We start from the raw sequence: 14,106 nt of genomic DNA, 5'->3' as shown, positions 1-14,106 counted from the left end.
GCACAGGTTTTCAGACTGTCATTTTCTCCATAATACCCAGGAAAAAAGCCCTACCCCAAATCATTATAAAATTAAATTCACATAAGAAATAATAAAAAAGAACCTGTAAATCAAGCTTGGAAAATGTAACCTATTTTCTAAAGTTCCCAATTACCCTTTATACCACGTGGTTCCGCAGATTTACTAGGGCAATGTCTCATTCAGTGTCACTAACATGTCATTTGAAAGATATGCCCATAGATAAAAAAATGCACCCAACATTTTGTTTACCATGATCTGTGATATCAGTGAGGGCATAGCTAATAGGTTGTGATTTATTAACCTCCTGACAATCACAAGCCATTAGATCAGCTAGGATTTCAAACTTCCAGGCAAAGATGCTAGAGATACATTTGTAACTCGACCCAAATTAAGGATTAAATTCACAGAGAATATTCTGTTCAATTACCTGTATTTATTGTAATACCATCTTGATATAATTTGTGTTTTTAATCCAGTTAAGCTTTATATTTATTACCAACAGGAATGGAAGTAGCTAAGGTTTTTAATCTTAAAAACATAAGTGGGATCTATTTATGAATTATATTAGTGTGTCTCCTACATGAACTTCCAGAGAGTGGAATAACTACTTATTGGGCCACCAAAGCAAGATCATTGGCACCTGCACTTATGAAATGACAAGACACAGCAGTGTGACATGAGCAGGCAGATGGGTAAGGTTTAAACTAAGAGAAAACTCCTCTGACCCCTAGTTAATTAAATAACTTATCTATCTATATGTATAAATAATGTCATGGGTATGGTGAGACCTACCCTCTCACATCCTACTTTGGGTCTCTTTATTTTCAAGTAATAAAGGTAAGTAAAGACTTCAAAAAGTGGGTTTTAGACTGAAAGGGTGTTAGAGAAAAATAGCAAGTGTATAGAAACAAAATGAAGAAATGGCAGAGCACATATAGAGGAGAATGTCAGCTAGGGACATTTCTTTATAAAACAACTTCTAATTGTTCCACTAGGCTCCCTATAACGGCTCCTCCCAGCAGTCACAGGGCCTACGTCCTCTATAGTTATGACTCCTGACTAATGTTGCTTATCAGATGGAGGCCACAGCCTCAAAAAGTTTAAAAACCTCAGAAGAACTGCATAGTGACGTAGATACTCTGATGAATATTCCTGAACTGTATTTACTGGTAAGTCTCCTTGTGATGAATCATAAAAGGAGATATACTGTAAGTGTGGAAGGCTGTGGCAGTTAATCATATATAGGAATGTTAACCTACCTAAAGCATTTTTTTAATAATCTTCATGGAAAAATATCCTTGTTAACCATTATCTTCTGAGCTTGTATATTCCTAGTGTTGCCATAATGAACCAGGTGCCAATGTTTCCATCATCGCACCGTTGTTCCTGTCAGTGACTCTACTTACAAGGATACAGATTAACAGATACAGGTAAGATTTTTTATTATGCGATTAGTTTGAATTGAGACCTGCTCCATACTGCTTATTGTATTGTCCTTGATAGCAGCCTATATGCTAAACTGGACTCATAAATTAAGATTTGCAAGACAAATATATAAAAAAATCTAGAGCCAGTTGATATATTTACAGGGTTATTGTACCATTATAACAAGATTGTAGATTTCAATATTCGTTCTAAAAGAACAGTCATTTGTAAAAGACTGTATTATAGATTCTGGGGGTATCAAAGAAGGACCGTAATGCCTAATATTGTTCCTAAAATCCCCTCTGCCTGCTTCTAGCAGAATGCGGGTTATATCCTAAAACCCTAAGGCCCCTCCTTTCAGATAATATACCTATCTTGCCCTAGATTCAGATTTGGTTAAGGATTTGGCCGACTCCTTAATGGAAAATTCTGTATTTGGCTGGATCCAGAAAATGTGGATTCAGTGCAGCCCTGGTACGGTCATTATACAATTGATAAATATAACCAGCAGGGGTCAGTCACTTACGTTAAAGTTTCACTTTGTGCTAGAATGAAACAATGGCAACATTTGTACTGAATGGGAATACTCAATGTGTTTAACCAGCAATATATTCTCTGCAAGTGCATATATATTTAAAATCAGCCACTTTATTCAAACATTGAAAATCATAAAATTTATCAGCCACCACACACATAGAAGAAAACCCCAATATTACCTTAGATCATATATTTCAAGACTGGCACCTTCCTGTCTGGCTGGGTTTATTAGTGATGCTTCCATATAGTATATATTTACAGGTCACTAACCATCATGCTCTGCTCTTGTTCTTTAGAACTGTTTGAGTAAGGATATGACAAGCCGGGGCTCAAATATGATCAAACTCTCATCTCTGTATCATTCTCTCTCTCCTTTTCATTCTAGAATTCGTGTCTGGTGAGCAGAAGGTTCTACAAAGATCCGGAAAATTGAATAAAGCCACGGGATACACATTTACCAGCTATGACGGACTTGCCTGAATTAAACGTGTTCCTGGAAAAGACTTTCTGTATATCAGCAAATACTTGTAGCATCCAAAAAATATATTGAATAAACTATTTTAATGTTGAAAACCCTGCAGCCTATTAATCTTTTACAGATACCCATTCTGAATATTCATCATCTTATAAAACACATACAGTATTTATAGTCTCCATTCATATCTGCATATTATTATATAAGATGTATAAATTCAGTGGTGTATATGGAAGTTATTAGGACCCACAGCAAACTCATTTCTGTGTCCCCCTAAAATTTGGGGGACCACATTACTGTGGCTGAATTAGCCCCATGTCTTACCATGATCTTTATAAAAATTAGTGAAGTCCGTTAGATTTTTATTTTCCTGATATTTCTCTTATTTGGGGCAACCCTTTCTTGTCTTTCACTCTGAATACCCTGTGATGTTAACCGTGAAACATTAAATAATTCATTTAGAGGGTACAGAACAGTCAAAACCTAAATCTAAATTCAATGAAAGAATTTGGATTTGCTCATGTTTAAACAACATAAAATATGCTATTTGTTCACTACAGTGAATACAGTAACATGGGCAAAGTTTGGCCTGGGCAAATAACTAAGAGCAAGCATTTAGCAATTCCAGTAGAATAAGTGAAAGAGAATATTATGTCGATATACTGCCCTCTGTCTCTTTCATCTCTAGTGTTTTGCCCATACTACAGAAAAAAGAATTTGTACCTACTACACACAGTACTGTGCCAATAAGATATGCCTTTTGCACAGTAACCTGTGTGCTTGAGTTGGTAGAATTGTTGCAGTTTAATTACTATTAACATGTATTTTTATAGCACCAACATATTTCGCAGCTCTGTGTACAAAGCCATGATGCCATCCGTATACTTACAGACAGTTTTTAGGCAGATGTAGTAACAAGTAAATAAGCAGGTTAAGCACTTACAAGGGCATTGGTGTGTTTAGCTCCTATTTTGTGTTTTTCATTGATATTGAGACATTGCCAGGTGTCCAGGGAATGGCACCACCTGAAATCAGAGGGACCCCTTAGAGGAAGTATACCCCTGTATTAAATGGCTGTATACTGATGATAAAAGTACAGGCTTACAATGTGTACATATATTAATGTGGCTTATCAAATTTTATGATCATAACTTTGTAACTAAAAATCCCTGTTTTTGTAAACACACGCACTTCCATATATACTGAATTACTTATGAGACAGGGGACCAGGGGATGTGCATTGATTAATTGGCCAAATCAGTAGCACTTACATTTTAACTTAGCCTTGGAGTGTACCCACAACCCCCCTTTTTTGTATTGTAGCCAGAAGCTGCAGGCTAAGATTCATGTGATTTGTAGCACCCCCACACCCGCCCCTTTAAACAAATGGTGGTCCTGTGCTTTTAAAAAATGGGTGTTGGTTTGGGCAGTCTTTCTGCAAAAGCTAGTGTCGGGGGAGGATTTAGCCCTGACTGAAACCAAGGTTCAGGAGACACTGATTACAAGTAATGCTACTATGCAGAGAGGTACAAGACTTTTTATACTATGACCAGAGGTAAACAAGTTAGGGACCACCGTGTGACGTAGTATGGTGGCTTATCAACTTTATGATCATAACTTTGTAATTAAAAACCCCTGCTTTTGTAAATACATTCACTTGCATATATACCGAATTACTTGTGAGACAGGGGACCAGAGAATGTGCATTGATTAATTGGCCAAATCAGTAGCACTACTATTGTATTGAAACACATTTTAACTTAGCCTTGGAGTGCTCCCACAACCCCCCCTTTTTGGTATTTTACATATATTAATGCATGGATGTTGGGCTGGGGGCCTGGGGCCCACCGGGGCAGCTGCTTTGGGACCCCACAGGCCCCCTGTGCCCCATTGGCAAAGACAAGCTGGCCGGGCCCTCCCCTACTCCACAGCTGCAACCCCCCTCCGGCCCCCCGCACATACCTTTTTCCTGTTCGCTGCCATAACCGGGGGCCGGGAGGGAGGTAGGAGGGGTGGCGGTAATAGCGGGACTTGGGGCAGCTGGGCCCAGTTTGACCCTGCACATATGTATTTTCAGTTGTAATCCCTATATATGCAGTGCTGAGTAATACAAGTTGGGCACATAGTTATACATATTGGATTTGTATAAAGCTGGCCACAAACGCAAAGATCCGAATTAACTTACGATCGGACTTCCACATCTCCCGACCTGCCACTAACCATTCCGATCAAATAAAGTACAAAAGAACAGATCAGTCGATGTTCTGCCCCTGACAGCAATCGTACGAAAGTTATGTCTGACAAAAGCTAGTGACAGTCTCCCTCTGAAAATTGTACGATTGGCAATACACGCAGAGATATTACCCGCAGCTGACAGAAATCTTTTAACCTGTCCTATCGATCAAACGACCGATCTCCGCCATACGAAAAATGTCGGGACTCTAGACACACGGTCCGAAAATCGTACGAATCCTCGATTCGTATGATCAGATCTTTGCGTCTATGGCCAGCTTAATAGGTTGTCATGCTTTGGTACTACCTTATTATTACTAATAACTCTTAAGTGAGATAGTTGGATACTCCAAAGTCAAGCTATATTTCTGCTAATGATTAATGACCAGCTACTTTCTACTAAGTGATAATCCTGAAGCAACTGGAACTGCCTAAAATACCTTGTAATATGTTTAATTTTCTGTAGCTCCAGTAGGTGTCACTATTATACTGTATATTACAACTTGCACTAATAGTCTAACAAATTTTAATAGAGACCTTGCATCTAGCAGCAGCACATTTCTAGATGCTAGAATTCTGGGAAGCAATACACTCTGGGTATAAAAATATCAATAACTGTGTTATTTATGTATATACTGTTATTATATTTGGCCCGTATAGGAGGATATTCGGCAGAGTTATTTGGACTAGTGATGCATGGCTCAAAATGTATTTGACCAGTTCCAATACTAACCAGTCCTAACCCAACTTGAGCCTGTCCCTCTAATGTAGCTCATGTATATGAATCCCAACTTAAATCTCAAATTCCAACAAAATGTCTCAATCACATATTGTAGCATCTCACAATACACAAACAATGCCAAAATAACTTTGAACAATAATTATTCCTGGGTATATAGTCTGTCTCCAATCCATACAAGTCCAAACTGTCGCCCAATGCACATTTCTCTAAATATTTCTACAGACACCTTCAGAACTGGTATATGTAGCTTATTACTAACAGTGGCCTGTTACAGCCTCTTACTTTGTTAAGGAATGGTTTAACCATAGTATTTTGTGTTTGTATTTAGTAAAAGGTGGATACACATAGGGGAAGATTTATTGTTCAGCAGCTCTCCAGTTTGGAATTTAAGCAGTTCTCTGGTTGCTAGGGTCAATTCTACCCTAGCAACAAGGCAGTGGCTGGAATAAGAACTTGGAATATGAATAGAAGCAGTAAGAATAAAATTTTAATGAAAAATGAAGACCAATTGAAAAGTTGCTAAACTAGGACATTGTATAACATACGTAAAGTTCCTTTAAAGATGAACTATTCCTATAAGGCATTTTGGCTCCCTATTGCAGTAAACATATTTGATTAGCACATAACAAGGTTCCAGATATATTAAACCATGTCCGCTGCAGTTACTTTCTTATAGCTGCAAGGATATCTATCATAATTTAGAAGCAATTTTTGCCTATTCAGTTATACTGGGCCTCACCAATCCACTGCTCTAGGAACCCCAAAACAGGACACCCCCATTGTTTGCAAGCCACTAGAGTGTAGCATTTATCCACTGTATTTAATTTCCTGGTGGAATACAGGGCAGGAGGCAAGTTTAGGCAAAGGCTTTGGAAACTACAGAAGCCCTTTCATTAGGTGATTGTTGTAAGCTCTTGTGAGAAACACCCTGTAATTCTGTAACTCTTGTTTGTTCATTTATTGTGAGACCCCCAATTTATGATAATATTATAAACTTGGCAACATTGGGGCAAATTTACTAAGCGCTGAACATTCGATAGCGACTGCTTCGTAGGCAGAGCAACACTTCGCCAGGCGAAAATTCGCTCAGACAACGCTAATTCACAAACATGCGAAGTTGCGTCCAGGGCACCGAGCACTGGTGAAGTTGCGCAACCGTTAATTCAGCAAGCCAAGCGAAGTTGCATTAGAGTTGGCTAATTTGCGTATGGCGGAAAGTTTAAAGTTGAACGGACGTATATGTTGCAGCAAATACATTACATTACACAAGCCCAGCGAAGCTTAATAAAAGAAAATAAAGTTGTTATATTGCCCTACACATGAGCCGAGTGTATAGTTTATGTGCCATATGTAAGGAAACGTAGGGGGGAAGCAGGGTACCCCAAAAAAAAATTACGCTCATTTGCAGCCTATCATCCTGAAAAAAGGAAAAGATGTCAGTGTTTTTTTGGGACTTAGAAAATGTTTCAACTAAATTTTGAGATCGTCCTATCTACTCTATTGCACTTCGCCTGGTCTGAGGTGGCGGCAAGTCTGGTGCAAGAGGTAACGTCAGTAAGATCTGCATCTTAGTGAATTTGTGTAGTTAAGTCCCTTCACCAGAGCGCAACTTCGCCTGGCGATTGAGTGCGAATGAGCGCCAGCGTCAGTCTCTTTCGCTTGCGAAGTTACTCCTGCTCCCGTTAGTAAATTGGTGAAGTACCGAAATGACATCATGCTCTTTAGTAAATTTGCCCCATTAGATCAATAAATATATGATGAGAGACATTTATAGTTATTTCTAGCCTGCAACATTCATTGTACCCTAACAAAACACTTATTGTACCAATTACCCACAACCCTCCATAAACTTTAGAAATCACAGGTTTCCATTGAGGAGCATTTTGTGTTAATTTGAAGAAGCAATTAACCCTGGGCTAAATGAAATACTGAATGGTAAGAACAAATTACCCAGTAACAACAGTGAAGTGAAACCCATTGTGTGAATGGACTGAATTGCCACATTTAGTCATTGAGCACATTGACATCTAGAAAGTCTTCTAACTCAGCCTTAACCCTTTATTGTGCTCCATGGCTGATGCCTGTCTAGACATTCAGGGAAGACGTTTGCTTTTTAAATAATGTTTTGGAAGCTTTTCTCTATCTAGTGATGGTGAACAATCTTCAACCCTGTGATGCTCACAAAACAAGTATCCATCACCACCTTGTGGCTGAAAAAAAAAACAAAGTTCTTCTTCAATACCCACAAATGAGCAATGGCTACACTCTTTTTATCCCTGCACATTCCCTTATTTGCTCATTCCAAACCTGACTGTCCAGCAACTACAACTTAATAAGGTTCCTATTGTACAATAATTAGTCTCATGCAATGGAAAGCCTGCATGGCTCTCCTACTTATTACACAGAGAACAATGTTGAGAATGGACTTGTCTGCATGGGAACATGAGCAAAAATTCATTTTCCCATGTGGAAAAAATATATAAAAAACGGTTGAGAATTTTTCCTTCCAGGTGTTAAGAAATCTGCCTGTCAGTCATGTACGTATTTGTTACTTCTTCACAAAATAAAAAAGATATATAACTACTGTTACAATATTTTTTTTATAAATAGTCCATTGTATGTAACATCAGCTTCCAATTTATATGAAAGGGCAAGTGATAATTATTTCTGATAGCAGTGTTATTAATAGGGAAACAAGACAAGACAGATCTACAGGCAAGTAATCCTTTGCATAAAGCTGACAAGTGGCAACTGTAGAACATATACAAACTAAGTGTTACCACTTCAGCCACAAGGTGGTGTATGATTCCTATTTTGCTTCATCAAACTCCTGGAAATTATTTGCCTGTATTTGTTTCTATATGATGAGGAAAGGTCAGTCCCCAAACATTCCATATAGTGTTCTCTACAGTAACCCTTTGCAGTTTATTACCTTACAAAATGGCCAAATCTAAGCAAATTTTCAATTGGTATTTTATTCACAATTTTTTAATTATTTGCCTCCTTCTGTCTCTGACCCCATCTAAAAAAAATGTTCTGTAAGGCTACACATTGTGGGGTCTATTTATTAAAGGTTCAGTTTTGTTTTCTCTAAAAAAAAAAGTAGTTTTTTTTACCTAAAAAAACTATTTCGAATTTTTAGAGGGAAAAAAACCTCAAATATTTCAAGATTTATTATGCCCTCAATGCTGCAAAAAAAATCTAAATCTGAAAATACTCCAGCTATAACCTGACAAATTCATGTAAAAGTCAATGCCGGAGGTCCCTTTAACTATTAAAGATGTTTTTTGCCTTCATGATTTTTGGGTGTTTGATTCTGGATTTGGCTAAATTTTGAAGTATTCGAGGTATTTAAGCCTATAAACTAAAAAAAATAGTTAGGTTGAGTTGTTTCTGGTAAAATATGAAAAATTTTTAATAAATGACCCCTTAAGTGTTATTGCTACTTTTTATATTACTTATCTTTCTATGTTGGCCCTCTTCCATTCATATTTCAGTCTTTTATTCAAATCAAATTGGTGAAATTGCAAACTAGAGAGCTGCTGAATAATTGTCTCAGAACATTACTAAAATGTAACTCAAAGGTGAATAACCCCTTTAAAGCATAGTTGTACTTTCTGCTCTGCCCCCTATTGTGTATTTGCATATGTGTGCATATATACAGTATCCCAGAAAGTCAGAGGTGTTTGGCTACTGACAGTATAGACATTTATCCCAGTATTCAAATCTACTGTACAATAATTACCATAAAAGATCAATCCAATCAATCTGCAAAAAAGTGGTGTTTTACATGTTTACATATTGGAGGTAAATGTAACTGTGCAGCTTCACAGTGTGTTTAATTGCATCATATCTACAACACACTCACTGCTTTGCTTAGCTTGTAAGAGTGCTGTGTATAAAGAATATTGTGGTTTGTGTCTCTGAGACTGAGTTAAAAGGCATTTCCCTTTATTCCCTGTGAGATCGCTGCATTGCTTTGACTTTGTGGATGTAAATGTCTTTAGTAACAGTATATGGGCAATCCAATGCATTCTTACAATGGGTTTCAGTTCTCTTTTGTTACTTTGTGATTTGTTCTTACCAGTAGGAGTTTGAGGTGTTAATTTTGCCTAAGGCCAATGACTTCCTCCTATTTACACCCAGTGCTGCTCCTTGTAAACCCAACAGTTCTGCTACATTACACGAAGGCTAATGGGTAATTGTAAGTGGCACAAAGAGTTTTGTTAGAAGGCAATGAACATTGCAGGCAGGTAACACTTTAAATGATCCATCCTCAGAAAAAATAGCATCCAAAGATCACACAGCAGGATATTTTGCTTTGCTCATTGGAGAGAAAGGTTTTACTATTAGTACCAAGGGGGTCGGAACATTTGGTTCTCTGCAGCTGAGCTTACAGGATCGTGTTGATAGCTGTAGTTCTGCAACAGATAGAGCAACAAAGACTGTCCATCCATTCCTTTTTTTTTTTTTTTGATGTATAACTTTTTTTGTGAATAGACAGGCATCTTGCCCTGCAAAATAAATTAATATGTTCATACTAAAGACTTGTAAACTAGTCTATTGCTATTAATCAGCAATTAGCTTTGATCTAACCACTCCAAGTTATCAAATAAATGCAAAGTTCTGATTGGTTGTTACAAGTAAATGCTCTGTTGTAATGTGAATTTGGACCCCTAAAATAATGCCAAACTACTAACTGCGCCTGCATTTTTTTAGAGACCCCCCAAATGAACAAGTGACTGCTAGATAAGGCACATTATAAATACTGAGGATCTTATACTGAGGAAATGGTTGGGTATTGGTTTGTATAATATCACTTTCCCTTACATTTATTGTTTACAAATTAGCATCATTTTCTGCAGTGTGATTTACCCATTTACTGCTACATGTAAGGCAAAGCTGAGAATGTAGAATATTCAATATAAAGTAAAAGGTCTGCAATCAAAAGCAGAATGTATGCCAATTTTTATAGCACATGGTAATGCAATGCAGAGTAATAACAAAAGGATAAATGATTAAATGCATAGCCTTTGCCTTTCTGCTGTATAATCTATTACCAGCTCCATTTACAGCATGTGAAAGCTGTTGCCTACACATTATTTCCATTTGTACCAACAGTTTGTGCAGTATTGTTATTTAACTGAGTGATTTCAGTCTTACATATATTTTAACTTAGGAAGAATGAGTGTATAAGTTATCTAAAATAATATACAGTATATCAAATATGGGTACTGAGTGATAACATTTTATATTAAACAATTACAGGGATACATAATGGTCATTTTACATGTATTATGGTTCTATCTACCTTGTGTAATTTTAAGTAAATATTCCCCAAAATCAATATAATTTAAGTATTATTTTTTATGTAAACAAGGAAACATCTAAAAGAAATACATGAGTTCCCCCCCTTTTTTTTTTACTCTAGGGACTAACTCCCTATTCATTTGCTGTACAGAAAAGATGGGCAGTTCAAGCTACTTATGTTCTTACAATACTAAAGATTTGTATCTTCAGCAACATTTCAAGATCAGCAGGGTTAACCTGGATTTGGAAACACCAGTCCCACATTGCAATACTAATGGAACTAAAGGCTCTAAAGTATATCCTAGAGCAATGATCCCCAACCAGTAGCTCGTGAGCAACATGTTGCTCTCCAACCCTTTGGATGTTGCTCTCAGTGTCCTCAAAGCAGGTGCTTATTTTTGAATTCCTGGCTTGGAATGCTTGTGTTGCTCCCCAACTCTTTTTTTAACATTTGCATGTGGCTCACGGGTAAAAAAGGTTGGGGACCCCTGTCCTAGAGAGATAGATAAGAGAGATAGATAATCGAAAATGAATGTGTATGGAAATAAATATTAGCAGTCTGTATATTCAGGTGAATTATTTTATTTAGCATAAGTAGACTGAAAAGTTGCAATAACTTTTATAATAAATAGTTGAATAGATTACATTTCTATTTACATTATATATTAACAGTAAAATAAGATAAAACAAAAGGATGGTGTTACAAAACTGCATACCCGTTGCCCACTGGGGCCAAGTGACATCCTAAGCCATCCTAAGCCACAATTTCACACACATATACATAAAATCCATAGTGTTTCAAGCGTAATTCAAGCCTCCAGCAGCACATGTGCCACGTTTGGGTTGTCATACAAGTACATATGACTGTCTGGTTATGTATAACCAGTGGTCCTCTAGCTGTTATTGAACTGCAACTTCCGTCCTTCCCGGACAACCTTGTAATTTAGGGGGTGCTAGAAATTTTACTTTAGTACAAAGTGGAGGGTCACAGATTGGATAACCTTGTCTTCGACAATAAATAAAAAATAAAATTAAAGTCTTTGGATTTGGACACAAGAAGGTCCTAGTTGTAGAATCCATGAGCAATAACATATTAAGAAAATGGGAGGGCAATACTGGAGTTGTATGAGACCCAAAGTCACTTACTTCAGTAACACCCAGGGAATTGTATGAGGTTGTATTGCCTGGCACCCTGAGTATTGGCTAGCAGAGGGCCAGTGGATAAGTTAAGCACAGCTGGGAGAAGGCAGGAACTTGGCCTCTGGAATACATGATTATAGTTCCAGTGTGAGTTGAAGCTTTGAATATTTGGCTCTGGCTCCTTGGGTTTCCTCATGATGTTCTCAATACTGAATGAACATTTGCTCTGTGAATTATTGGGATGGTTATCAGCATCCTGGGCTTTAAAACCCCTGTGTACCCCCTGGGCAGGGTAAGAAACCTTCCTCTTTATGTCTGGGTAGGGTGCAAGGTGAGTTGACATGGGCAAGGTCTCTGGTATTGCCATGCATGTCAGTGAAGTCTGCTGGAGCACTGGCTGAGGTTGGATAGCACTGTAGGGTCTGTAGTAAGGCAGAGAGTTGTACATCATGAGTCCATCCTTAAAGAACTCCTGTTGGTGCCTCTTAAACCTTTTCCTCCTTCTAAGGAAGCTTCCGTTATCAAACATGTCCTCAGAAGCAGGGTCCAGTGTCCAATAATTGCCTTTTCCTGGATTTCCTGGTTCCCGTGGTATTTTAATAAAGCAGTCATTAAGGGACAGGTTGTGCCTGATGGAATTCTGCCAAGCAGGGAACTTGTCCTTGTAGTAAGGGAACTTGCTGCTGATAAAATCACAGATGCCACTGAGAGTCAGTTTCTTGTGGGGACTCTGCAGGATAGCCATGGTGATTAGAGCAATGTAAGAGTAAGGAGGCTTTACCAGAGTCCGTTTGGCTTTGCTACCAGTTGGGGTGGTTGAGGAGTCTTTAGAAGTACCTCCTTCACTCTCTCCAGAGGAATCACTCTCACTTTCAGTGCAGCTGAGCTTGGAAGGACTCAGCATCTCACTGTCCCCCATCACTGAATGTGTGGGCTGTAGGTAAAAGTGTGACTTTAGGCTGCAGGGATCATCTTCTCCAAGAATATCAATTTCATCCTCCTCATCAGAAAGTCCTGCATAATCCTGGGGGTGATGATGGGCACCAGACTCCTGGCTAAAGCTCATTGTTAGCACTAATGCTTGGTTGGCAGTAAGTAGTAGACAGCAGGATCTCCAGTGAGAGTTGTGCTTCCCCACTGCTCTCTGTGAATGTGTAGTTTCCAAATGGCTAAGGGGATAACTGATATATCCCTGCTCTCTCCCCCTCCTCTTTATATGAGCACTGGTGTGCCCCAGCAGTCATCTGCACTTGAATTGGAGTTAATCTGTCAAATAACCCTTTGTGTGAGAGGGTCCTGCACCTGGGAGGGAGGGGAAGTCAGACCTTGCATGGGTTGTGCTGTTGCTGAATAAGGATAGGGTCTCTGTTTTATACATTGATAAACTATTACATAAGTCTTGTGTATCTATAGGATGCTAGAATCTGTAATCAAACATGATCTGAAGAACCACAAACTTGCAATCTAACATTAACTGCAATATATGCCATGGTTCAATAATGTAGTATGTGTATGTGTGTGTGTGTGTATATGTATGTGTGTGTATATATATATATATATATATATATATATATATATATATATATATATATATATATATATATATATATATATATATATATATATATAGCATATAATAAAGGTGGTTTGCATTAAAGTGTTTTTATTTAATAAATATATATATATATATATAATATATATATATATATATATATATATATATATATATAATATCAAAACAGGGGGGTTGTGGGAGCACTCTAAAGGCTTTAAAGTATATATATATATAAGTATAATAAATGCTATTGCATATGTACCCAAAACAGGGGTTATTTTGTTACAAAGTTATGATCATAAAATTGATAAGCCACCATACCACGTCAAGGTAAACCCCGAATGGCGGTCCCTAACTTGTTTTATTTATTTTTTATGTGCATTCTAGCATTACCTGTAATCAGTCCATTAAACGCTGTTTTTTCACTGAGGGCTAAATCCTCCCCAGCCAGCAATCAGGCTTTTAAAGGAGAGATATTCCCAAAACAAACGCCCAATTTTAAAAGCATAGGATCACCACTAGTTTAAAGGGGGGGTATGGGGTGCTACAACCACTGAAGCTATGCCACAGCTCCTGGCTAAATATACAATATCAAAACAGGGGGGTTGTGGGAGCACTCTAAAGGCTTTAAAGTATATATATATAAGTATAATAAATGCTATTGCATAT

General features: G+C 37.7%; 1 protein-coding gene across 2 annotated transcripts; it reads right to left on the bottom strand.

The window, feature by feature from the left end:
- Positions 1–11,174: 11,174 nt before the first annotated feature.
- Positions 11,175–13,122, bottom strand: foxd4l1.1.S (forkhead box D4 like 1, gene 1 S homeolog). Of its 2 annotated transcripts, XM_041573791.1 has the most exons (2): positions 11,889–13,122; positions 11,175–11,235 (listed from the first exon to the last, which is right to left on the bottom strand). In XM_041573791.1, exon 1 carries the CDS (start codon positions 12,946–12,948, stop codon positions 11,890–11,892), a length of 1,059 nt encoding a protein of 352 aa, XP_041429725.1. In that variant the 5' UTR covers positions 12,949–13,122; the 3' UTR covers positions 11,175–11,235; position 11,889.
- Positions 13,123–14,106: the final 984 nt, after the last annotated feature.

This window comes from Xenopus laevis, chromosome 1S (genome assembly GCF_017654675.1).
Source record: "Xenopus laevis strain J_2021 chromosome 1S, Xenopus_laevis_v10.1, whole genome shotgun sequence".
NCBI lineage: Eukaryota > Metazoa > Chordata > Amphibia > Anura > Pipidae > Xenopus > Xenopus laevis.
The sequence above is the reverse complement of the archived record's forward strand: the minus strand, read 5'-3'. Positions and strand labels throughout refer to the sequence as shown.